Genomic DNA, 26,303 nt, shown 5'->3' on the forward strand with positions numbered 1-26,303 from the left:
GCCCTACACCATAAACCCCAACACCCTGAAAAGACGAGAAATGTTGAGCAGAGAGAGCAGTTGCAAAATACAAGCCAGAAATCCGCCCCCCCCCCAGCTTGTTGAGAGAGAACAGAAGCCTCTTATGTCCACAGCAGCCGGCTCTCCTCTCCGCTTGGATGCCAGCCAGGTTGTTCCCCAGAGATCTGAAGACAGTTTGGGACTTGGGCAGAATGAAATCCCACCCCAAACCTTGCTTCAGAAACAGAAGGTTTTCCGTTCCGCTGCTGGAAATGGCTGTACTTGAACAAAATAATCTTCAAAGAGAAACTCCAGTGTGAAAAATGTGAAATTGCAACTCAGTCATCAGGTTCAGTTCTAGCAGCTATGATAATCGTTTCTTAATGGTAATTAACTTAGTGTTAAGGTATTGCATTACCACCAATGATTACAATTGTGGATGGTCATTGTGCATAGATGTAAATTTTAATGTGTCACTTGACTGCATTGTTAGCATGAAAGCTGTCAACTGAGGATAACACTTTCTGTTCCTGATGAGTGGTTTCTTGCAACATGGTAAATTATTCTTTAAGATGCCATGAGATACTTGGCTGTTTTTGCTGCAGCAGACTAACAGAGCTGGTGCAACAACCAATTTTCCTATACACTTACCATGCTTAGCTGTTTCCTCACCAGGGGGCGCCAATGTACCACCTTATGGTATAGCAGAGCAGGGTTTCCCAAATTTGGGTCTCCAGCTGTATTTGGACTACAATTCCCATCATTCCTGATGCTGGTCCTGCTAGCTAGAGATGGTGGAAGTTGTGGTCCTAAAACAGTTGGAGACCCTGCACAGGACAAACACAGAAAGGACTCAGCTATACAGCTGCATATACTATATAACGTTTTAAGCGTGTTTTAAGTGCATTAAACAAATGTGACACTAGATGGCGATGGTGAGCTGATGGCAAATTCGACATATTTTTCAAAACTTCTTTTTTTTTTAAAAAAAGCATTTTCACAAGTCAACCATTGCAACCGATGCTGTTAGTTTGTCCCTGAATCTTAGGAACCTTTTGTTGTTTGCACGGACCCATTAAAAATCAACACGGTGAGTGAATTGAACCATCAGGCCCAGTCAAGGAAATGATTGCAGCAGTGTCTCTCATTTCTCTATCCACTTCTAACTGGTCATGATGCCTAGCAAGCGAAGTCTCAAAGTTTTGAAGGACAGCAGACATTGGTGAACCAAGAAACCAAATTCAGTCTCCCTTCCCACCCTTTTTGTTTTCATTTTTTCCCTCAGAGGCGGCATATTTTCTCAAGGCCTTTTTAGTTGCTCCAGGGATAGCAGGGGGCCTCTGTTTGGCCTATCGGTCGGATTAAGCCCAGAAGGCAAACCAGGGTTAGAACAACCCAGGGGGAAGGAAGGAGTCGATCCAGAAACAGCTTGGGGGTTTAGGGAGAACATTTTATTTGTTAGGTTTTCAGACTGCTCTTCCACAAAAAGAGTTCAGAGTGAAATATGTAGGCTTCTCCCATTTTTATCCTAACAATGACCCTGTGAGGTAGGTTAGGCTGAGAGGATAGGGCTGATCCAAGGCTACCCAAAGTGAGCTACACAGCTAAGCAAGGGATTGAAACCCAAGTCACAAGTCCAGTGCACTCGAGGCACTTCACTTGTGGATGCTGACAGGGAAAACACTCGCTGACACCCACATCTGGATTGCAGCTGCGATCCCTGTAGGCAGCTGCTTGTAGAAATCATATGTCAGCTACATGGGAAGCTCAAGTCCAGTAGCAACCTTTTTTTTTACAGCTGAAACGGAGAAGATCTTTTTTATTTTACTACTTTATAATGTATGTCCCACTTCTCAGTCTCTGTTTCCAAGTGGCTGGCATCATAATTGGAACAACACACAATTGCACTGTTTTCTCGTGCTTCTGGTGTTTGGTCTTCAGAAACAAACAAACATAGAGATTGAACACATTTTAAAGGTAAAGGGACCCCTGACCATTAGGTCCATTCGTGGCCGACTCTGGGGTTGCGGCACTCATCTCACTTTATTGGCCAAGGGAGCCGGCATGCAGCTTCCGGGTCATGTGGCCAGCATGACTAAGCCGCTTCTGGCAAACCAGAGCAGCGCACGGAAACGCCGTTTACCTTCCCGCCAGAGCGGTACCTATTAATCTACTTGCACTTTTTGGGCGTGCTTTCGAACTGCTAGGTTGGCAGGAGCAGGGACTGAGCAACGGGAGCTCACCCCGTCACGGGGATTCGAACCGCAGACCTTCTGATCAGCAAGTCCTAAGCTCTGTGGTTTAACCCACAGCACCACCCGCATCCCACAGAACACATTTTACAACATCGTTAAAAAGCAACGGCAGCAGGCAAGAAATACGACCAATCTGAACTAAGCTCCGATCAAAGCTTGGGCAAGTTGCTGTGTCTTAGCAACAAAAAGTCTTTGAAGAAGGAACGTGATGTGTGGATAGAGGTTGGGTTGCCAGCGTGGCGCAGTAACACCTTTGAGGACTTCCTCTGGTGTCTACTAGCGCTCTGAACTCACCCACCCAGATAACTGCTCTATTTATCATAAAATGGTGAGAGGGGTTGTCTCCCCACCTACCATACTTTCAGGTGCACATGTTGTTGAAGGAGGAAACCAGATTTGTGGTGATACGTTTTGATTGGGTGACGCTGACAGCAACAATAGCAGGCGGAAAACTCTCCAAGCATGTGACGTTTTGAAACCTAGGTGACTCTCAATCTAACCTACCTCACAGGGCTGTTGCAAAGATAGAACTTCGTAGGACACAAGATTTCTGAAAACAACCAAGAGTGCTTTGCCACTTCAAAGGCTTACAGATTTGTTAGCCTATATCAGGGGTCAGCAAACATTTTCAGCAGGGGGCCAGTCCACTGTCCCTCAGGCCTTGAGGGGGGCCGGACTATATTGGGGGGGGGAATGTACGAATTCCTATGCCCCACAAATAACCCAGAGGTGCATTTTAAATAAAAGCACACATTCTAATCATGTAAAAACACGCTGATTCCTGGACAGTCCGCAGGCCGGATTTAGAAGGCGATTGAGCCGGATCCTGCCCCTGAGCCTTAATTAGCCTACGCATGGCCTATATGAACCTTCTTAGACCATAAGATCTTAATGAAGGCATTCTCTGGATTCCTGCTTTGAAGGATGCTTGGAGGATAATGACAAAGGATCCACTCATAGAATCACAGAGTTAGAAAGGCCCACACAGGCATTTAGTCCAACCCCCTGCCATGCAGAAATATTTTGCCCAACATGATGCTCAAGCCCATGACTCTGACATTAAGAGTTTCGGGCAGTGGTGTAGCGTGGGGGGTGCAGGGGGGGCCAGCCGCACCGGGCGCAACATCTGAGGGGGCGCGCGCTCGCACTCGCAGCTCTCTGCCTCTACTAAAATCCATGGGTTACGGGGCGTAAATTACTTGCCTTGCCCCGGGTGCTGACAACCCACGCTACGCCACTGGTTTCGGGCTTTGGTGACTGAACTGTTCCAGGATGTGGGCTTTGCAATTCTGGCTCCCCATCTGTGGAGTGAGAGAGCTTCACCTGGGGCCTTTGCTGATGTCTTTTGAGTGGCAGGTTAAAAAAAAAATGTTTCCCCCCTCCCCGCTCCAAGCTTTTGATTGACTGCAACAATGATGTTTCCTTTTGGTTGTGCTGGGACCAGGGAGCGGGTGGCACTGTAGTCTAAACCACTGAGCCTCTTGGCAGTGGCAGGGCTTCAGTGGCGGAGAGCAAGTTGGGGTAAGGCTGGCACACTTCCCGGGGGCGTGGCGCACCACCCGCTGTGGATATTTCACCCCTCCCATTGCAAGAATCTACTGACAATGTTTCCAGAAAGGAGGGGGCAGAATCTGCTCATCGCTTGTTCCGCTCCAGCCTGACTCAAAAAGAGTCTGAGTGTTATCTGTGTAGAGATAAGATGACTGCTTAAGCAACTGTAACACTCATGCAGTCCGGTAGCCTCCGATAGTTTTTAGTTAGTTTATTTTAGTTTTGCAGTAGTTGTAAAAGAATAAAGTTATGCTTCAGAGCCGTCGTTCATGTAGTTCATACTCTGCTGTGCTCCGCTGACTTTGGAACTGAGTTTGGTGCTCACAGCTCTAAGTTGTGCCACCATTGCACTTAGACCTGCTTCCCTGCAGTGGAAGGGTCTCTGAAAGTGCTTTCCCAGCTCGCCTGGCCCAGTCAGGGCTGAAGAGGTTGAGCCCAGTCATTGGCACCGGCTCAAAGGCGAAGCTGACACCCACAGGGGCATGGCATGCGTCCTGGGGGTGGGGCACGCCACCTGCAGGGGCGTGGCACCCAGTGCAGGCAGGGAGGCAGCCACGATGGCACCCCACCAGGATCACACTGCCAGAGGCGGTGCGCTCCCCCCCCCCACTCCTCTTCCTCCGCTAGTGCCTCTTGGGCAGAAGGTTGGCGGTTCAAATGCCTGTGACTGGTGAGCTCCCGTTGCTCTGACCCAGCTCCTGCCAACCTAGCAGTTCAAAAGCACACCAGTGCAAGTAGATAAATAGTTACCACTGTGGCAGGAAGGTAAATGGTGTTTCCGTGCACTCTGGTTTCCGTCACAGTGTCCCATTGTGCCAGAAGTAGTTTATTCATGCTGGCCACATGACCCAGAAAGCTGTCTGTGGACAAACACTGGCTCTGTGATGGCCTGGGAATCTGATTCAGAGGCTGAACCGGAGGAATTCCAGCCTGCACAGGAGTCCCTGCCTCCAGGGCTTGAATCTGAAGGGCCTGCACCTGTGCCGGATCCTCAGGAGCAGACACCAGATGAATCCACTCTGGCTCCAGGGGTGATTGAGGACCCATTGCCTGCAGGTGCTCCTCTCCCAGCCCTGTCAGGGGAAGGTGAGGCTGCCTCTGGGTCCAGTAACCCTCCAGCCTCTCCCGAGCTGCAGAGGCTCAGGGCAGAGAGGCGGAGGGAACTAAGTTCTCTCAGGAGGAGTGCTCGCCTTAAGGCCAGGAGAGGCGAGTCACCTGTGGGCCGGGACTGCCCTAGGCCCCAGAGGAGATAAAGGCCAGTCAGCCCAGTCCCAGGTTCCAGGAGCAACATCGCTGGAAACCTGTTCCTGCCAGCACCCTGACCTGCTCTTCTGGAGTTCCTGACCACGCCCGGCTCCTTGCCTTGGACCCCGCTTCGCCCCTGACAGACAGCCTCCAGACCCTTGACCCAGGACCGGACTCAGACCATGCCGCACAGTAACCCCCACGAGACCAGCACAGTTTGCTCCCTCAGCCTGAAAGTGAGATGAGTGTTGCACTCCATAGTCGCCTTTGACTGGACTTAACCATCTAGGAGTCCTTTACCTTTACCCTTTTTTTGCTGGGATCGGGGGCTGCTTCGTGTGTGTGTGTGTCATGAATTGCATGTGTTTTGGCGTATATATGTTTTATATCAATATGCTTTTATTATAATATATTTTTACTCATGCTTATTCTCTTACATATGATGCAGGTCGTTCAGAAAACCTTTTGTCTAACAAGCAGCTAACAAGTTCATTCATAGATAAAGAAATCAAAAGCAACAAATAATAGGTTAAGATGCCAGAAGACCCTGGCTGGACCTAGACACATCAAAGAAGTGTTTCAGTTCAAAGCATTGTAAATTTAAACAGGGAAAACAGGTAGAGGAAAAATGAGACTCTACATCTCCATCTGGTGGCGCAATGTTGTATCTCACATACAATGCATATAAATCGCTTTCTCTTTACCAGTCTAGCTGGTCTCTCTGTTGTTTTTCTTGCAGAACACAAGCGTGACTACCCAATAGCACTTAATTGCGGGTGCATGTGCAAAATAAATTTTGGGGCAGCACTCCCCGTTTAGTTGACTGCCCACAAGTATCTAATTACATGCCTTTTCACTTATGATTTATATGGATTTTTAGCAGCTGTGTTATATGCCTGGGCATTAGGAGATTTTAAGAATGTGGAGGTGCGTGACTGTAAAAAGATATTCTACACATGCAGTTGACAGATACTTTATCGCTACAGTAATAGATTTATTATTACTTTAAATTTTGTTACATTAAATGTTGCATCGCTTCTCCTAGGAAAAGGTAACAGGTGCTCTCTAAACGAAAAAAACTTAAAAGCTGATGTGGCGCCATTGCAAGAGACACATATTTTAGTAGATGATTAAGACAGAAAATGTAGACACTGAGCAAGAGAAATATATTATAGTAGTCCTTCTAAGAATTCTAGGGGTGTGGCTGTACTTGTTCATAAAAATGCTCCCCTTTCAGTGCTACAAACTGTAGCTGGCTCAGACGAGACTTTCCTTATAAACAAGAGTGATTTTCAGTCTAGGCCAGCATCCTATGCTAAAAAGAAAACTCCATGGTTAGATGTTTAAAAGTCTGCAGCATTCTTAAGCGGGGGGAAAGGCAAGATATCTACTGATGAGTAACACAGTCATGAAACAGCTTTATTTTATTGTGGCTGAGCCTCAATAGGTGCGTAAGATTGTAATAATTGTCTTCAGAATGTGTTCTTAGGAATATAAACCACTAGAGGGCCACGTTACACCAACAGCAGTTAAGCCTGCATAAACCCCTGTTAAATAATGGCATGTATCAGAGTATCCATTTGTCAACTTCTTAATGTATGTGGAAAATCAAGGTCGGTATCCAGCCTTAGGGCTGTGCAATGGGATTCGTCTTTCTGCTTCCCCTGCGCTTTCTGCGCCTCCTTAAAATCTGTTCTGGGGGTTCCAGCCCTCCAGGGCAGACTTAGGAGAGTTGATGGAGGGAAAGTCCAAATTGCTTGCGCTCGCAGACCACCTGAAAATCTGGACGATGCAGTGACAAACTCTCCCTCCAAGCCCAGGGACAATCCGCAGCCCCGGTGACTGAGCGGAATGGCCCCGATGATTGACACCTGCCAAGAGCGGCTTTAAACTTCATCGTGGAAGCTCCAGCTCCCTGTTGCGTCCGCGAGGTGTCCCCCTCCCCTTCCAAACTGCCGGGTGGTGGAGAAGATGTGATACTCCGGACCCGACCCATTGAAATAAAATGATTTCAACGGGTCTGTGTCTCAGAGTACGAAATACTTAGAGAAGCCTGCAAGCACGTGTTGCGGGAAGAGGAGGAGGGGTGGAAGCACGGTGTCTTTACGTTGTGGCCCGAGGAAACTTTATTATGATAATATTGTATTTATCCAGGGGCACAATGGCTCAGTACACCTGGCTGTTAACCCCAGAAGGTTGGTGGTTCGAGCTCACCCAGGGATTGCTGTGAGACACTAGATGGCCCCTGAGGTGCCTACAATTCTCCAGACCCTCCAAGTGCCCCTATTTCCCAGGGGCAGTCCTGGATTTACAGAAGCCCTCCCGGTTTCTTATTTGATCTTGGAACATGGGCATGGCCAGAATTTTTGTTGGGGGAGGGGACAGGCTTGGGGGGGGGGCAGAACATCTGATTTGTATTGTTTTAGGCCTGCCCTCCCCAACTACGTCCATGCCCCAGATATGTCCCGCTTTTCCTTAGGACATCCCTATTTTCATAGGAGAAATTTTGGAGGGCGTGGAGTTAACAGACCAGACCCTATAGCCATCTGAAGGCATAGGGGAGTTTTGGGGTTTTTCAAATGTTTAATGTTGTGTTTTTTTAATCTGCAGGAGCCCAGAGAGCACTGGGTGAGCAAACTTTTTCAGCAGGGGGCCAGTCCACTGTCCCTCAGACCTTGTGGAGGGCAGGACTATATTTTGGGGAAAGAAGAAGAACAAATTCCTTTGCCTCACAGGTAACCCAGAGATGCATTTTAAATAAAAGCATACATTCTACTCATGTAAAAAACACCAGGCAGGCCCCACAAATAACCCAGAGATGCATTTTAAATAAAAGCACACATTCTACTCATGTAAAAACACGCTGATTCCTGGACAGTCCGCAGGCCGGATTTAGAAGACGATTGGACCGGATCTGGCTCCCGGGCCGTAGTTTGCCTACCCATGGGTTGGGGCAACTCAGTCAGATGGGTGGGGTGTAAATAGTAAAAATGCTGATGATGGAATTGTTGTTTAGTTGTCTTAGTCCTGTTCGACTCTCCGTGACCCCATGAACCAAAGCATGCCTTGGAAACTCTCACTTTCTTCTCAAAGCTTCTCCTTTTTTATGTCCGTGGAGTTTTCTTGGCAGAATACTGGAGTGGTTTGCCAGTTCCTTCTCCAGGTGGATCACATTGAGTCTAAGCTCTTGGCTATGACCTGTCTGTCTTGGGTGGCCCTGCACGGCATAACTCAGAGCTCTTGAGAGTCCCATGGACTGCAAGAAGATCAAACCTCTCCATTCTGAAGGAAATCAGCCCTGAGTGCTCACTGGAAGGACAGATCGTGAAGCTGAGGCTCCAATACTTTTGCCACCTCATGAGAAGAGAAGACTCCCTGGAAAAGACCCTGATGTTGGGAAAGATGGAGGGCACAAGGAGAAGGGGACGGCAGAGGACGAGATGGTTGGACAGTGTTCTAGAAGCTACCAGCATGAGTTTGACCAAACTGCGGGAGGCAGTGGAAGACAGGAGTGCCTGGCGTGCTCTGGTCCATGGGATCACGAAGAGTCACATTTTCCTGTTGAAGGGGCTCGTTCTATGATTCTATACCTCGCCCTGGCCAGAGTCACTTCTCCGTCCTCGGTTCCACGGCGCCCCCTGGCGGAGCTGAGCAGCACCGCTCCCATCCGCTGTCCCCCCCCCCCCCCGCACTTCGCTCTCCCCCACAAGGGCATGTCCCGCTCTCGGAGGAGTCCCGCTCACAACTGCGGCGCCTGCCAAGAGGCAAACCCACCTCGGGCAGCAGCAGCAGCAGCAGCAGCAGGCGAAAGCAAGCAAGCAAGCAGGCAGCCCGCCTCGGCGCTGGGAGAAGCGTGTGCTGGAAGGAGAAGGACGGAGCGAGCAGCGCGCCAGCAGCTCTTGGAAGGAGGACTTTGCCCGTCCGCATGGCCGGGGGAAGGAGGGGAAGCGGCGGAGGCGGCGGCGGCGGCGCCGCCTTGTGCTGGGCGCTCTGGCTGTGGCTGTGCCTGGAGAGCCCGCCGCCTGCGCGCGCCGCCCCGCGCCAGGAGGACACGCTCTACCTGTGGATCGACGCGCACCAAGCCCGCGTGCTCATAGGTAAGGCGCCTGGCGGGAGGAGGGGGGGGGGCAAAAGAGCCACGGGGTCCCAGTTTTGTGGCAACTGAAAAGACATCAGGTTGTTGTTGTGGCTGGGGAAACCCAGCCAGATGGGCGGGGTATAAATAATAATAATAATAATAATAATAATAATAATAATAATAATAATAATAATAATTATTATTATTATTATTATTATTGCTGCTGCTGCTGCTGCTGCTGCTGCTGCTGTTTGGCAATCGGGTTCATTTGCAGCACCAGTAAAGTCATGGGGTTTTTCATGGGGGGGAAAGTTAAATGAGAGCCTGGGGGGCGGGGCTGGCATTAGAGTGCCAGGACGTGGCATGCGAGGAGAAGCATAGCGTGAGACTCTTCGTCTCAGGGTGGTGGGTTTCAAGCCCCGCGTTGGGCAAAAAAAAAAAAAAAAAGTTTTTTCCTGCATTGCAGCGGAGTTTTTCCTGCGTTGCAGCGGGGTCAGGCTAGATGACCCGGTGGGGTCTCTTCATACTCTCTCGTTCTGTGATCTCGCCATAAACAGTCTGGAAGCTGCGAAAGTCTGCTTGATCGGATGCCGGTTTCATCCATTCACATGAACGCCAAACGCAGGAATGGATGTAGCCGGGATTTATGTTTGGGAGGGGGGACGGACTGACGGACGGAAACCCACCTGCCCCCATCCTCTGCGTGGCTCCGTCTAGCAGATCCAGAATGAATGGCCTCCACAACAGTTGTTTTGGATTACTTTCTTTTGACTGAAAGTGCTCAGGAAAAAAGTTGTCGATACCTTTCTGCAATTTCTGCTTTAAACATTATTTTTATTTATTTGCTTGGTTTAGGGGAGTGCAGCCGTCCCCCTGCCTGCCCCCTCCCCGCCACACCCCTGGTGCGGAGGCTGCGGGGAGGAGCGTTGGTCTTGCACTTCCATCAGTGGAGCGTGAGACTCTTAATACCAGGGTCGTGGGTTCGAATCCCGCATTGGGCAAAAGATTCCTGCATTGCAGGGGGCTGGATTAGATGACCCTGGGGGTAGTTCCTCCCATCTCCACCATTCTGTGATCTCACCATAAACACTCTCATCTGGAAGCGTCGTAAGTCTGCCTAATTGGATGCCAGCTTCATCCGTTCACATTAAAGCTGGACATAGGTCTGTCCAGCGCCACTTGGCATCCAAGTCTGTTTGCAGAGCGATCCTATGCTCAGTTTACTTGGAAGCAAGGCAGTCCTGGAACGATGAAGGGGAAAGTGGGTGGGGGACCTTAATGAAACCTGTCAGTCCCCTCCTGATTCACCCGCCCACCTCCAAAGTTTAGCCCAATCTGTCTCTCCTAAATAAAGTTCTGGAAATGAAGCTAAGGCAGCCATCACAAATAATAATATAATAATAATTTATTATTTATACCCCGCCCATCTGGCTGCGTTTTCCCAGCCACTCTGGGCAGCTCCCAATCAAGTGTTAAAAACAATACAGCATTAAATATAAAAAAATTCCCTAAACAGGGCTGCCTTCAGATGTCTTTTAAAGAGAAGATAGCTGCTTATTTCCTTCACATCTGAAGGGAGGACGTTCCACAGGGCAGGCGCCACTACCGAGAAGGCCCTCTGTCTGGTTCTAAGGGGGCTAAATTGCCCTCTGCCCGTCTGGTAGTTCTGATTAATTTCCACTGTATTAAGTGGGATTTACTCCCCCATAAATGTGCATAGGATGTTGACCTTCAGTTTGAATGGATTAGCATTAAGGACTTGGCGGGGGGGGGGGGGAGAGAGAGAGAGAGAGAGAGAGAGAGAGAGAGAGAGAAGAAACAGCCCACGAGCTTGTGCCGAATTCTTTAACTGTTCCAGTTCTTATATGTGCCCTGGAAAGAAAAAAAAAAGGAAGGGGCAGAAGAGGGAGGAATCTCAGGGCCTCTTCATCTGTGCCAAATTTTCTGCACGGTAAAGCACTTCTGTGCAGCTCAAGGAGAAACGGGGGGGGGGGGGGGGGAGAGAGAGAGAGCAACTAGATCATGTGCGATGATTGCAGGAGTGCATCTCCTCCCCCCCCCCGCACCGAAAGCAGCCCCATGCTTTCATAATCAAAGCCACATGTACGCATTGTCACGGTGCTCCCACTCACATGGACCTGTTGCAGAGCGTCAGTGTGCTGTGGCCAAGTGTGGCTCCCTTGCCTGTGTACGCGGAGATATGTGTGCATCTGTTGTCACGCATGGCAATCTGCATAAGGTTTGCCCCCTTTTCCCTCCAAAGAAGTGCTTTCCATGTAGGAAATTTCAGAAGCGACCCCCCCCCCCGGGAGTCTTGCCTGCCTGCGAAAGCTTCAGCGAAAAAAAACACATTTGCTTTTCATCCTCCATTACGATTAATCTCCCACCTGTTTTGAGTTAATTGGTTTTGTTTTACAGGCTTTGAAGAGGATATTCTTATTGTTTCTGAGGGGAAGATGGCCCCCTTCACCCACGATTTCAGAAAAGCCCAGCAAAGGATGCCTGCCATCCCGGTCAATATTCACTCTATGAATTTTACCTGGCAAGCAACTGGAAGGGTAGGTACAGTCTGGGATTGGGAAAAGTTGGCAAAGAGCAGCACAACTTCTGACCGGTGAGGGGAGAAGAGCTGCATGTTTAACCGGAGCAAATATTTAGTTTATGAAAATATTCGCGGAAAATATCTCAATGATGTGCCAAAAAGTCACTACAAAGTGGTTCCTTGAATCACCTGTCATAAGAAATATTAATAAATCACATCTATGACACACACAAGCATACAGTGTTCTCTCTCTCTCTCTCTCTCTCTCTCTCTCTCTCTCTCTCTCTCTCTTCCTCTCCATCTTCTATGAAACTTTGTTCCTAAAGTGGAAAATAGCTCACAATCTCATTCAGAAATTATCAGGTGTATATGGAAAGGTGCTGAAAACATGACACACACACACACAACTAGAATGTTTAGCAGGCAAAATACTCAGCGGCCCAGAGCTTTGTAAGATAGCTGATCTTATGCTTTATATAACACTCCATTCTTGAAAGCATTTAACAATTACATTTGCCATTCATAAGGTGCTTTTCCAGTGCACAAGGCCCTTCATGTTGTTGTTGTTGTTTAGTCATTTAGTCGTGTCCAACTCTTTGTGACCCCATGGACCAGAGCAAGCCAGGCCCTCCCGTCTTCCACTGCCTCCTGCAGTTTGGTCAAACTCAGGCTGGTAGCTTCGAGAACACTGTCCAACCATCTTGTCCTCTGTTGTCCCCTTCTCCTTGTGCCCTCCATCTTTCCCAACATCAGGGTCTTTTCCAGGTCTCTTCTCATGAGGTGGCCAAAGTATTGGAGCCTCAGCTTCAGGATCTGTCCTTCCAGTGAGCACTCAGGGCTGATTTCCTTCAGAATGGAGAGGTTTGATCTTCTTGCTGTCCATGGGACTCTCAAGAGTCTCCTCCAACACCATAATTCAAAAGCATCAATTCTTCGGTGATCAGCCTTCTTGATGGTCCAGCTCTCACTTCCATACATCACTACTGGCCCTTCATGTAAGTAATATTAATCATCTTTGCAAGTCGCCTGTAATAAATCAGGATGGGCGGCAGACTGCACAGCTTCAGGTAGAGGTGGCCAGTTAGGATAAACGCTACTGAAGTAGACTGGCTAATTATTTGACTTATGAAGCCTATTGCTACCCACCATTACAGATCTGAGCTTGGAGCTGAGAAAAAGTGCCTTGCTTAAAGCTATCTAGCGAGTGGCAGAGGCAAGCTTTGAAGCCCTTGCTGCTTCAGTCTCATACTGCACCAATCTACCCATGCATGTTTAATCATACAATCTTAGACCCGGATGGGTCAGCTGGTCCAACCGCCTGCAATGCAGGAATCTCAGCTAAAGCATCCATGACAGATGGCCATCCAACCTCTGCTTAAAAACCTCCAAGGAAGGAGGATCTATCACCACTCGTGGGAGTCTGTTCCACAAATCGAAAGCAAGCCCCACTGTCTTCAGATAGAATTGTGACCTTACTCACTACATTGCACTAGCTCTTAGATTTCAGTGCTGTTACCTGTCCGCATGTGGCTTCAATATGGCACCCATAGATAAATCGAATACCTTCAACGTTTACTATGCGTTTGATATGTTTGTACCGAGGGAGGTACTATGAGACAACTACTCTGCACAGGCAAATTTGCAAAGCACTATTTGCAAATGATTGGGGCACTGGCATCTGTACACCCAGCAAACCTCTACAAGTTGTGTAGGAATGCCCGGTATGAACACGCACATGTGCAGTTTGACATCATGACAACATATGGTGAATCTGCATAAAAGCCTTAAGGGCATTGGGGAAAATTCTGGGAATAGACACGTATTTTTTAGGTGGAACAAAAAAAGAAGTCGTCGTCCAAACAATTAATAAGCACATTGTTTGCAATGGTTGAATCCATGTTAAGTTAGTAACCGTTCTGATCTATTGATATTAATGGGGGAAGCTAGTTGTGCTTAATGGAAGTCTCATTGATTTCAAGTGCATCTAAAGCATGGCCAACATGCAGTATAATCTTATGCACGTTTACTCAGAGGTAAGCCTCACTGTGTTCAGTGAGATCTGCTCTTTCCTAAATGTGTTTAGGGTTGCAACTTGGATCTGGAGCTAATTGGGAATCGGCTCAAGAAGCAGGACATTATTTAAATGGGATGCAGATAAGATTGGCTGATCCTTTTTTTTTTTCTTAATGAAGAAATTCATCTCCTTCCTTTTGTAGCACTCTCATGCTTTTATGATTCCTCTAAAGCAAATGAGCAACCATCTCAGTGAGCTTTCATGCATTCTGATATCACCATCCATTTCAACAGGGTGTGACATACATAGTTCTTCTTTAATGTTCTGCTCTAAGGCCACTTTTTCATGTGGATCCCTTGCCAAATGTCCATCAAGTTAATTCAGTGGATTCACATGTCAGTGGGCTTGGACACACAAGAGCATGAGATGAAGACTAGCTAGGTTGAGGAACAGCACATTTATTTTGGGACTGCCTCGATTCATGTTCATTTTTTGTGAGCGTTGAAAAGCACGAGCCATTTCTGGCAATTTCAAATACTCATTGCAGACGTAATTGCTCTCCCCATCACCATCTTCCTTCTCCTTTGCCATCTAGCGTTTTGTGCAACATGGAAGCCATGCCGTGTTGAGCTGCTACCTCCCCATGCCATGCATACTGGGAAGCCATGTCCCTGCCATCTGTGCACATAGCATAAACGTCTGCAGGGAAATTATTTGCATGCACAGCTATCCATGCAAATGCCAGGAGAGGGTCTCTTAGCACACAGAGTGCCAGGAGTGAGGCCAAATGGCCTGCACATCCTACATTGAGGTAGCTCAGTTGGGTAGGGCATGGTGCTAATAACACCAAGGCTGCAGGTTCAATCCCCGTATGGGACAGCTACATTTTCCTGCATTGCAAGATGTTGGAGCTGATGATCCTCTGGTCCCTTCCGACTCTACAATTCTATAACTGGCAGCAGCTCTCCAGGGTGGCAGGCAGGAGTCCTTTCCAGCCTATCTCAAGATACTGGGAATTGAATTCTACATTCCAAGCAGATGTTCTTACCACTGCACTAAAGCTGCTCCCCTAATCTTTGAATGAGACTGCTGTCTAGGGTCATTGCTATCACACTTCTAAGTTTCCCACGAATGAGTATTTTTCTGCTTCATTTTCACAATCTGGTAAGGACCCTTAGAAGTCTGTTGAGAAGGAGCCCTACTTTGTGCTCTTTCTTTATTTCACAACATTTAGGTAAAGGTAAAGGGACCCCTGACCATTAGGCCCATTCATGGCCGACTCTGGGGTTGTGGCACTCATCTCGCTTTACTGGCCGAGAGAGCCGGCATACAGCTTCCGGGTCATGTGGCCAGCATGACTAAGCTGCTTCTGGCGAACCAGAGCAGCACACAGAAACACCCTTTACCTTCCCGCCAGAGCGGTACCTATTTATCTACTTGCACTTTGACATGCTTTCAAACTGCTAGGTTGGCAGGAACAGGGACTGAGCAACGGGAGCTCGCCCCGTCGCAGGGAGTCGAACCGCCAACCTTCTGATCGGCAAGTCCTAGGCTCTGTGGTTTAACCCACAGCACCACCTGCATCCCATTTACATACCAGTTAATTGTAATAAAACCTCCAAGCGGTTTGCAAAAATGTTTATGGGTTATCCCTTGGGTCTCCCATGCCAACCCGATGCTCTCATGATTATAATTTCGGGAGCAGTGCAAAACATTTTCTGTTTTCCCAAGCTCTTAAATGATAGTAGTTTAATCTCCCTGCCTGTTTGAATGTTGCTATAATTTGTTGTCTTAGTTTGTAGGTTTTATTTTCTATTTTTATAAATAATTTTAAGTATCTTTATATTATTTCAAAAATGCAGAAAATTTACAGGATCTCAGAGTGTAAGCAGTAGAAACAGAAAAATATACTCACATACATGAATACAGTAATTCTTTAAAAGTGAGAGTTTGGTAATGGAAAATAGAAAATGTTGGGCACAGAGATCATGTGAGTCTGATCAGATTGATGCTAGCACAGAGAAATACGAGAAATAGTTGTGTAAAAGGCAAGGTATTCAAAACACAGGAAAGAAAAGACAAACGGTTGTAAATTGTCCTGAAATTTGTTGTTCCAGTAATTTACAATAAAGACCATTTCTTCAGTCAAATTGTTGTCTTGTGAATTTTATATGTTTCACTTGGCCACGGAGAAGAATGGAGGTTTTGTTAACAAAGCAGTTTCCCAAACTTTCTTTAATTATTCTCTCATGCTTTCTAATATTGTCCATAGCTACTAATGGTTAAACATAACACAAAAGGCTTGTAAAATTTTGGTCTTTAAATAACACAGAAGAGCCACTTTGAGACTGGGTATAAAATGGTAACTTGTAACCTCTTGTATAATTGTTGAAAAATTTTGTCCAAAAAATAGGCATGCAATCTGCCTTTGATGCTTGCCATCACCAGCATAAATCTGAGGCTGAGTGATACATTTTGCTTCATTTACACAGAATGAGGTGCCACTGGTAGATATTTTAAAACAGTTTTCCTCTGGTTTGTCATTATTAATGCTGATGGGACATTATTGAGCAATCAATTCCGTTCTTGTTCTATATTAGCTTTGAGAAGTTTCCCCTAAAATGCCATTGTCCTATTTTCCATTTTTATTAAGTTCAAAGGCAAATAACATTAAGAGACTGAGTAACATTACAACGTTATTACAATGGAGACTGCATAGAAATGCGTTGTTCAGTTAATCATTTTCTGATACTATCAGACAAGCACTACAAAATACTTTCAATATAATATTGCTTGATATGTTGACATAATTAGGGTGCTTGAGAAATGAACTGGGGAGGGATAACTTAAAAACAGAGTTACTGTGTCTAGTTCTGGGCACCACTGTTTAAAATAAGGATATGGACAAACTGGAACATGTGCAGAGCAGAGTGACTAAGATTCTAAAGGATATGGAAAAGAAGCCTTATGAGGAATGGTTGACGGAGTTGGGTATGCTTAGCCTGAAGAAGAGAAGAATGAGATGTGATATCTCAGATGGGTGGGGTATAAATAAATTATTATTATTATTATTATTATTATTATTATTATTATTATTATTATTATTCAAGCCATTTTCAAATAACTGAAGGGCTGTCACAGGGAGGATGGAGCAACTTTGTTTTCTGCTGGTGCAGAGCGTAGGACCCAAACCAAAGAATTCAAATTTCAAGACAGGAAATTCTGCCTTAAGAATGATGGAGAACTTTTTGGCAGTGAGAGCTGTTTGGCAACGGAACAGGCTTCATCAGTGGGTTTGTGGACTCCTCTTCATTGCAGGATTTTAAGCAAAGGTTGGACGGCTATCTCTTAGGGATTCCTTAGCTGTGATTCCTTGGGGTCCTTTTCAACTCTACAATTCTATGATTAAATTATTCCTAGGTTCTGTATCAAAAACTGCATTCCACTTAATCAAAGGTGTGGTTTTTTTGTCACCCGAAATTGCTCGTGATGCAAATGGGCTTATCGCGATACAATTTATAAGTCTTTCTGTTTTTAATAAAGATGCTTGGTCTTAGTTCACATTGGTATATTATTCTTTAAATTTTCCAGTGATAATTGTCCATATTTTAAAGTCCTGGTTGATGAGTGGTATTAGATGTTAGGCGCAGGGTAGTGTGAATCGTTTCTACTATCTACGCGTCTGTTTTTGATTTTTAGGTTAAGTAATTTATTTATTCTACTTGTTTTTAACTACTCTTTAAACTTATTGTAAAATTCTGTGGTGAAGCTATCATGTCCTCATGTTTTGAGGTTCTAATTACATCAACTTCTTTAAATGGAGCTTCTAGAATTGTTAATCTGGTACGGTTATATTTTGGTAGCTAGACTGCAGTGAAAAACCTATTAATTACTGCTTCAGAAGGATTGTGTGATGAGTAAAGATCATGGTAGAATCACTGAAATTGTTGTGCTATTTCTTGTGCCATTTTTGATATTCTGTATGTGATTCATGGAACTAGTTTCTACTTTTGCTCCTCCTTTAAGTTCCCACATGAAAGTTTAGAAGTCTGTTACATGTTCAGTTCATCTTTGAGAAGATACTTTTAGTTTTCTAGTTTCCAATTTTGCTAGTATTCACATTGGCTCCTTAGCAGCTTGTGCAGAGAGGGGCAACCAAAATGCTAAAGAGTCTGGAAACCAAGCCTAATGAGGGAGTTGGGTATGTTTAGTCTGAATAAAGGAGACTGAGAGGAGATATGACAGCCATCATCAAATATCTAAAGGGCTGTCACATGGAAGATGGAGCAAGCTTTTTTTCTCCTTCTCCAGAGGGTAGGATCCCCAAACCAATGGATTCAAGTTACAAGAAAGGAGATTCCGACTGAACCTCAGGAAGAAATGTCTGACAGTAAGAGGTGTTTAACTGTGGAAAGGACTCCCTCAGAAGGTGGTGGACTCCGTTTTGAAGCAGAGACTGGATGCCTTTAGTTGATATTCCTGCATTGAGCTAGATGACACTCAGGGTACCTTCCAAATCTATAATTCTATGATTTTATGACTCTATATACTGTTTGATCCCACTTATGAAGGTACACAAGTTCAATCATCTATTTTACTGGCTGCAATTCTTGCTTATTCTTAGAATTCTGAAGCATTTTGAATGATAGTTTTTCTCATGTATGATTTTCCTTATTGCAGATAATTGGCCGAGGTACTTCAGGGATGGTGTTTATTTCAAAGAGTTCCATTAAACATGGTTAGAAATATGATCTGAAGTTCTCCTTGTAGAGACAGATAATGATACCTCCTTCAAGTGTGACCTACTGCTGCTAGCTTCTCTCTGTCACTGGGTCCTAGTATTTGCGGTGTTCTTGTTCGGTGGGTTTAAGAGAATCCAGAGCTGGACAGGTGAGTCCCCAAAGGAAATATCCCAGCCTAGGGGATGCTCCTCTGGTCAGGTAGTGAGGCCTGTAGGACTACATTTGGCCTCCAGGCCTGAGGTTCCCCATCTCTTAATCAAATGAACATCTGAGATAGATATGTGTGCGGGATGAATGGAACACCTCTCTCTTCTTGACTACTGAAATAGAGTCGCAAAGTGATTTCATGCTCTTTATTCAGCTCATAGTGGTGAGGAGGAATGAATGAATGTCTCCTCAAAGTATCTGCTTTATATACATTCTTTACACAATGGGCTGCACATGATTGGCTAATTCCGGAATTCTACTGTAAGCCAATCAGGTTGTGGATTCACTTCTATCTGCAGCATGGTTGGGTGGTTCCTGCCAACCAATTATACTGCTGCATTGTTCTAGGACCAATCAGACTGCTGCATTCTGAATCCTATTGTTCTAGGACCAATCAGACTGCTGCCTTTTGGTTCCTGTTGTTCTAGGACCAATCAGACTACTGCGATTCTATGATTCTAGTTTCCAATTTTCAATTAATTCCAATGATCTAGTTTCCAATTAATTCCAATGATCTAGTTTCATTCTCTCACTTTTTCATTCTATGGTTTGAATCCTATTCAACTCAGTACATAACAACTACAGTGGTACCTCGGGTTACATACACTTCAGGTTACATACGCTTCAGGTTACAGACCCCGCTAACCCAGAAATATTACCTCGGGTTAAAAACGTTGCTTCAGGATGAGAACAGAAATTGTTCAGGATGAGAACAGAAATTGTTCAGAAATTGCTTCAGGATGAGAACAGAAATTGTGCTCCGGTGACACGGCAGCAGTGGGAGGCCCCATTAGCTCTTGACCCAGTGGTGCTTCAGGTTAAGAACAGTTTCAGGTTAAGTACGGACCTCTGGAACCAATTAAGTACTTAACCTGAGGTACCACTGTATATATTTGAGGTACTGGTCTGACTGCCCAACCACAAACATCACTCAGGTGCCCCAACTCAAGCTTGAACTGTCTTGTGCTTAGCCGTACCGGGAGGAAAAGAGCGTACCCTGCCTCCTGCAGGCGTCTGTTCCTACCAGCCTGGGGAGCTCCCTGTTCCCGGGTCAAGAGCATGAAGCTCTCTTTGCTGCAAAGCATCTCTCACTTTTTCATCCAAGGAAGATAATCATTAGCATGCGGTGAAATCTCTCGTAGGGAAACAATTAGGGCCAGAGGCGCCAGTTAGGGCCAGGGGCAAATGTGGGGAGCCAACAGCACATCCATGGGCATAGTGCTGCCCTCCCTAAACTAGGTTTTGGGGAGGAGGCACCAGGTCTCTGACAGAATGCAGGAGCCCTCCTGCCAGCTTCCCAAAGCAGGGCGGGCTTTGGGAAGGTGACAAGAGAGCTCTTGGGCTCAGTCTTAGCATTGCGCCTCCCTCCCTAAGCAGGGCAGAAGCTTATATATATATATAAAAGCAAATATATATATATATATATATATATATATATATATATACACACACACACACACACACACATATGTGTGTGTGTGTGTGTGTATGTATATGTGTGTGTGTGTGTGTGTGTGTGTGTATATATATATATAATTTTTATTAATTTTTCTGTTTTACAATTTAAAGTACTCGTTTTTACATCCTTAAGATATCAATGACTCCCCTTCTTCTCTTTCCATGGTTCATTTTGCATATCATAAATCCCTGCATATTTTGCAAAAACTATACCATTCACTAATCCATTGTTACATCCATCAAAACTTAGTTACACTGTTGGAATTTATCTTAATGCTGCCAGCCTTTTCAGCTATACACAGTTATTTCCCATATGTTCAATAGACGTTTTCCAATCTTCTCTAAACTTCTCTAAACTTCTTCTTGTTCTCTTATTCTATATGTTAAGTCTGCAAGCTGTGCATATTCTGTCAACTTAAGTTGCCATTCTTCTTTGGTTGGGGCCTTGCTCGCTTTCCATTTTGGGGCTAACAAAACACGGGCCACAATAGTGGCATACATAAATAAAAAAAAGGAGCTGCCAGACTTTAATACAGTACTTTAATATTCTAATTTACCAGGAATATTTAGGGGACTGGCCTAATCCCCCTAGCCCACTGACAGCACACCACTGAAGGTAATACAGCACAGTTGAGACATTTGTCAGTTTAGGCATATTTAAAATTATAGGAGAGATCCAAAATGGACAGATCCTTCCACCCTAAATGAGGACTTTCTATTAATATCTGCTTCTCTGCTATTTCCATCCATTGGTTCCAGTTCTGCCCTCTGAAGCAACAGAGACTACATCTGTTCCATCTTCTTCTTGACAGCCCATCAGATACTTGAAGGCAGCTATCATGCCTGCCACCGAACTTTTCTTACCTAGGCTAAACAAACCCAACTCTTTCAACAAATGTCGCCCTACTTGAGTTTCTATGGATGTGTATATTATTTAGATCAGAAATCAGTTTGAGGAGAAGAAAGGAATTTTGACTGCCACGGTTGACTCCTTTTATCCTAGCCTCCCTCACAAAGGTAAAGGGATTGTTTATTATAATGCACGGTTGGCGCAAGAGGCCGTTGTTCCCCCCTCTCCATTTTTGAAAATTTCATCCAAAGGTGCTGTTAACATTTAAACAAAAGTGTGGCAGTGGGCTTCGGTTCAAATATTTGTTCCAAAGGAAGTGTGAACGAACATAAGCCACCCTCTTCCTTGAGTGGATTTGGCATAGGAGTCCTTCCTTTCTGAAGCCACCCTTTCGTTCATAACATTTCCCTCAATGTTTCATATTTATTCCTTGCATTTTTCTGCCACCGTTTATCCAACAGCCAACTCAGGCAGCTACACAGACAGTTATGGCGGGGGCAGTTGTGCCTAAATGGTATGTTCACCGCTTTCCTGTCACCAGACAGGGAGAAAAAAATAAAATCTTTTCTGACTTCCATACTTGAGCGGCAACGTGGAATGTGAACATGCTTATGGACACAATTAAAAAGGGAAGAAAGAAACGAGGGTCTTTGTATCAAAAGCGAAGCTCTGAAGCTCTAATATTTAGATTCTGCTTCTGCTGTGGTATTTTGCATCTCGGTGTTGTGGACCTGCCACCGGAGATCAAAGCATCGTGCTGTAGAGATCCCACTTCATTTAGCAAGGCAGGCATGTGCCCGCCATCTGTTGTAGCTGCTGACAGAAAACAGCAGTAAATTTCTCAAACTTTTGCCAGAAAAGCTTTATTGCTCAGCAGAGATGAGTTACTAGGTACCTTGTAAGCTACATCTGGTTCACACAGTCATTTACATGGCATATCTGTAAACTGCAGAATTACCCTCCTCTTCACGGTAACATAACCTTTTGGCAAATACTGGCTTCAGTGAGATTTAGGCATTTTTTGGCGGGCGCATTTCCCAAACCAATGGGGGAAAGTGCTGTAAACCGGGTGGTGGGGAGGGTTTAGTTGCTTTTCTTGTTTTGGCAACATTTCGATTTCAAGGCTTGCAGCCACGGGAGCAAATGGTATGAGGGGTAGCCGCAGCGGCGCAAGTGAGAGGTGGTGTGGCTGCCACATTGAACACAGCCTCCTGTGCTTTGCATATGCTACAAACGCAATTCCCTCTTTAATACCATTGGCAGACCAAGGTGCATCATTGCATTAGCACATCGTTCAGCCCGGACACTGAGGTCCAGCGCCGAGGGCCTTCTGGCGGTTCCCTTGCTGCGAGAAGCCAAGTTACAGGGAACCAGGCAGAGGGCCTTCTCAGTAGTGGCACCCGCCCTATGGAACACCCTCCCACCAGATGTCAAAGAGAAAAATAACTACCAAACTTTTAGAAGACATCTGAAGGCAGCCCTGTTTAGGGAAGCTTTTATTGTATTTTAGTGTTTTGTTGGAAGCCGCCCAGAGTGGCTGGGGAAACCCAGCCAGATGGGCAGGGTATAAATAAATTATTATTATTATTATTATTATTATTATTATTATTATTATTATTGCACATGCAACTTTCCAAAGTACCAAGAGGCCATTAGGATACCCTGCTGAGGTGACTTCTTGTGGTACTCATTGTGTGACACATAGGAGGTCACCTGCTTGCAGCTGCCATGGCAACCATAAGTGACTTCTGTAGGGATGGAGGATCAGTCTACCTCTGTTCTGTGTAAATTTTGAATGTGTTGATTCACAAACCCATTCCAGCTCATTTATATATTAATCTGTGATGAATTTCAGGCATGAGGAAAATATTTTCTTTTTCCAGCAGGCATTTCATGATAGTGTTTTGGTTTATGTTCAGTTTTAGTGCTTCATTTTCCAAATGATTTATTTTTTATGTACCTCACTTAGAAATACTAAATGCCAAATGATTGCTTTGTTTTTTGTTTTTGTTTTTTGCAGTTTTTCTCTATGTGATTGTAGGTTCTTTCCCCTTCATTTGTCAAAGTTTTTTGAGAGAAAAAATCCATTCAGTTTTCAAATGATTCCCCCCTCCCCAGCATATACCCATTTTAAAAATAGTTTGTAATAGCATTTTGTAAATTTGTACTCTGCTGTGGCAGTACTTCCTCTGATAGCAGGTGTGCGAATGTTACAAATCACACAATGGAAAATGAATAGTAGTTGTAGCACAATTGAAGCTTATACTATAGTTAACAACACACAGTTAGTGCAAAAACTAAATAGAAGCAATATAGTGTGAGCCACATAAGATGGATATTATAATTTGGATACCAGCAATTAATCCTAAACATATTTACATAAGCCCCTCCTGAATTTGCATCCCAAAATGCACTAAGGACTACTATCTTATTGTCAAAAGAGTTCTGAAGACTAGGTACTGAGAGAGAAAAGGCAGTGCCAGTCCAGTTGTCATTTCAAAATCCACCCCCTCTGCTATGGGTTTAGTGGGGTAATTTATGGTTTACTACCCAGTAATCCTAACAATTCATCCCCCTGCCCTCTCATAGTCGTGGGCTGTGATAATGGAGTTTGATCTCCTGTACATTTCATCTGCAGAATGTATACCACATGGATGAAAGTATATACATCAAAAACTCCAAGCTTGAGTCAGACAAGAACCACTGTTTCATCATCTTAAATGAACAGAGAATTAATATAGTTCTATTTAAAAAACAAAACCCCATCCGTGTAGATTTGTCAAATGGTAGCTGGATACACGTTTTTAGTTATTTGGATGTTTATGAGAACCCTAAACTGACTTTTTGTGTGCAAATATCTATAGTCTATAAGAATGATAATAAAGTAGCTTTTATGATGAACGTATCGAGGACAAGGGACGCGGGTGGCACTGTGGGTTAAACCACAGAGCCTAGGACTTGCCGATCAGAAGGTCAGCAGTTCGAATCCCTGCGACGGGGTGAGCTCCCATTGCTCGGTCCCTGCTCCTGCCAACCTAGCAGTTCGAAAGCACATCAAAGTGCAAGTAGATAAATAGGTACCGCTCTGGCGGGAAGGTAAACGGCGTTTCCGTGCGCAGCTCTGGTTTGCCAGAAGTGGCTTAGTCATGCTGGCCACATGACCCGGAAGCTGTACGCCTGCTCCTTCAGCCAATAAAGCGAGATGAGCGCCGCAACCCCAGAGTCGGCCACGACTGGACCTAATGGTCAGGGGTCCCTTTATCTTTACCAAAGACAAATGGATAGAACTTTTGCTGTTTTCCCAATGCATAGTTTATTTAGTGCTTAAAAAAAACCCCAAACACCTCTTCATAATAATGTCCTCCTTAAATCTTTACAGCTTCCCTCCCTGGCAATTCTATGCAAAGCACAAATATATACAAGGGAAGGATAGTGAACACTCAATATAGCAATAACTGGAAGACTTCTTGGTCCCAATATTTAAATTTCCCACTGTGTGTACATGTGCATATATAAAAAACCCCTTACTATATATAGTTACTATATATATATAGTTAGGGGGGATGCAAGTTGGGTGGATAATGTGCATCACAAGTATCCATTGTACACATTCACCATAGAGAATGTGCAAAAAACCCTTCCACAAAGAAGGAGTTGTGCACATTTCCTGGTGAAAATTCATAACTTCTGGCAGACCTAGGGGAATGTACCTATATCTGCTGAATTCTCCAGGCAATGTGCAAATTCTCCAGTCATTATGCATAGTCACTAAGAAACCTGCCCTGCATGGATAGCATATTTGGTAAAAGTGTAGTGTTGATAACGTCAAGGTTGCAGATTCGATCCCTGCATGTTCCTTCCTCGAACTCCACAATTTCAATGCCTTTTCTCTATTCCCTGTTCAGAAGGTATGGTCTTTGTTCCCTGGGCTTTTTCTGGCCCACTGTCCAATCTTTCATGGCCCACAAACCTGCCCTTTCCCAGATCAGTCAAGCAGCAGGGTGGGGAAATGGGGCAGGGGGCTTCAGATAAACATCAACTTATTTCTGCAGTCTGACTCCATTTTCAACACTCTCAGCTGTCCTCCAGTCAAGTGAGCTTGTGGCTGATGGGAGTTGCAATCCCACAACATTCAGAGAGCACCATGTTGGTTGCTCCAGAATATATACTAACTGTGATCTCTGTTCTCCAACTGCCCATTCTTATGCAGCCAAAATGGCAACATCCATGCACAAGGGAATGGAAACGCCAGCAGGCTTGGAAAAACACCAAAGTAAGGCATCTTCAGGGACGCGGGTGGCGCTGTGGGTTAAACCACAGAGCCTAGGACTTGCTGATCAGAAGGTCAGCGGTTCGAATCCCCATGGCGGGGTGAGCTCCTGTTGCTCAGTCCCTACTCCTGCCAACCTAGCAGTTCGAAAGCACGTCAAAGTGCAAGTAGATAAAAAGGTACCGCTCCGGCGGGAAGGTAAACGGTGTTTCCGTGTGCTGCTCTGGTTCGCCAGAAGTGGCTTAGTCATGCTGGCCACATGACCCGGAAGCTGTACACCGGCTCCCTCGGCCAATAAAGCGAGATGAGCACCACAACCCCAGAGTCGGTCACGACTGGACCTAATGGTCAGGGGTCCCTTTACCTTTACCATTAAGCCATCTTCAGAACTGCCCCCCTTTGGTGGAAACCTCAAAATAGTTCAGTGAGGATGCTCAGGGGGCATGGGATGCTGGCTGAATGTTGGGGGAGACCAGAAAGCTGGCAAAGGTGGAGGGAGGGGAATGGAATGTAGTATCCTAGAATAGGGCAGGTTTTCATCTAGCCATTCATGAAAAGGATTACACTTCAGTGCATATTTACTCACAGGTCCTTTCAGTCTTCTAGTGCTATCAGAAGCTCTTTAAAGTCTCACGAAATGCTGAGGAGCTTGCAAGGATTTTGAGTCACCATATCCTCTCCTCAATTTTCTTCCGACTCGCAAGCAGACAGAAACATGCAGTATCCAGACTAGTTGGCATATTTCAAAAGTTCGTTTTTTGGCACGAAATAAATGGTCTTCCTTTTCAAACGCACATTCATTCCTCCATGTCTGGAGTTTTCACCTTGAGAAACAGGCTTTTTCCATCTTTGAGATCATTTGCTGAAACGCAGCTTGTTTCTGGATTTGACTATTATATTTAGCCTGTGGGAGGGGGGGGGAAGGCTGGCTTATGGGATTGTTGCCTCGAAGGCAAGGATGGGGAACATGTGGCTCTCCAGATGTTACTCTGCTATAACTGCTCTAATTCCTGACCATTGGGCAATACTGGCTGGCACTGGTGAGAGCTGTAGATCAACAACAATTGGTTGCCTATCTCTGCTCTAATAGC

The 26,303-nt window shown here is 45.4% G+C and overlaps 1 protein-coding gene across 1 annotated transcript in view; it reads left to right on the plus strand.

The window, feature by feature from the left end:
- Window positions 1–8,767: 8,767 nt before the first annotated feature.
- Window positions 8,768–26,303, plus strand: part of WIF1 (WNT inhibitory factor 1) — a 40,027-nt gene continuing 22,491 nt past the window's right edge. Inside the window, exons 1-2 of the mRNA XM_083699423.1 lie at window positions 8,768–9,148; window positions 11,548–11,687. Of these exons, the coding sequence (XP_083555549.1) occupies window positions 8,977–9,148; window positions 11,548–11,687 (312 nt within the window). The 5' untranslated portion in view covers window positions 8,768–8,976. The remainder of the gene's footprint in view (window positions 9,149–11,547; window positions 11,688–26,303) is intronic.

Source organism: Podarcis gaigeae (assembly GCF_964106915.1).
Source record: "Podarcis gaigeae genome assembly, chromosome: 10".
NCBI classification, from domain to species: Eukaryota; Metazoa; Chordata; class Lepidosauria; order Squamata; family Lacertidae; genus Podarcis; species Podarcis gaigeae.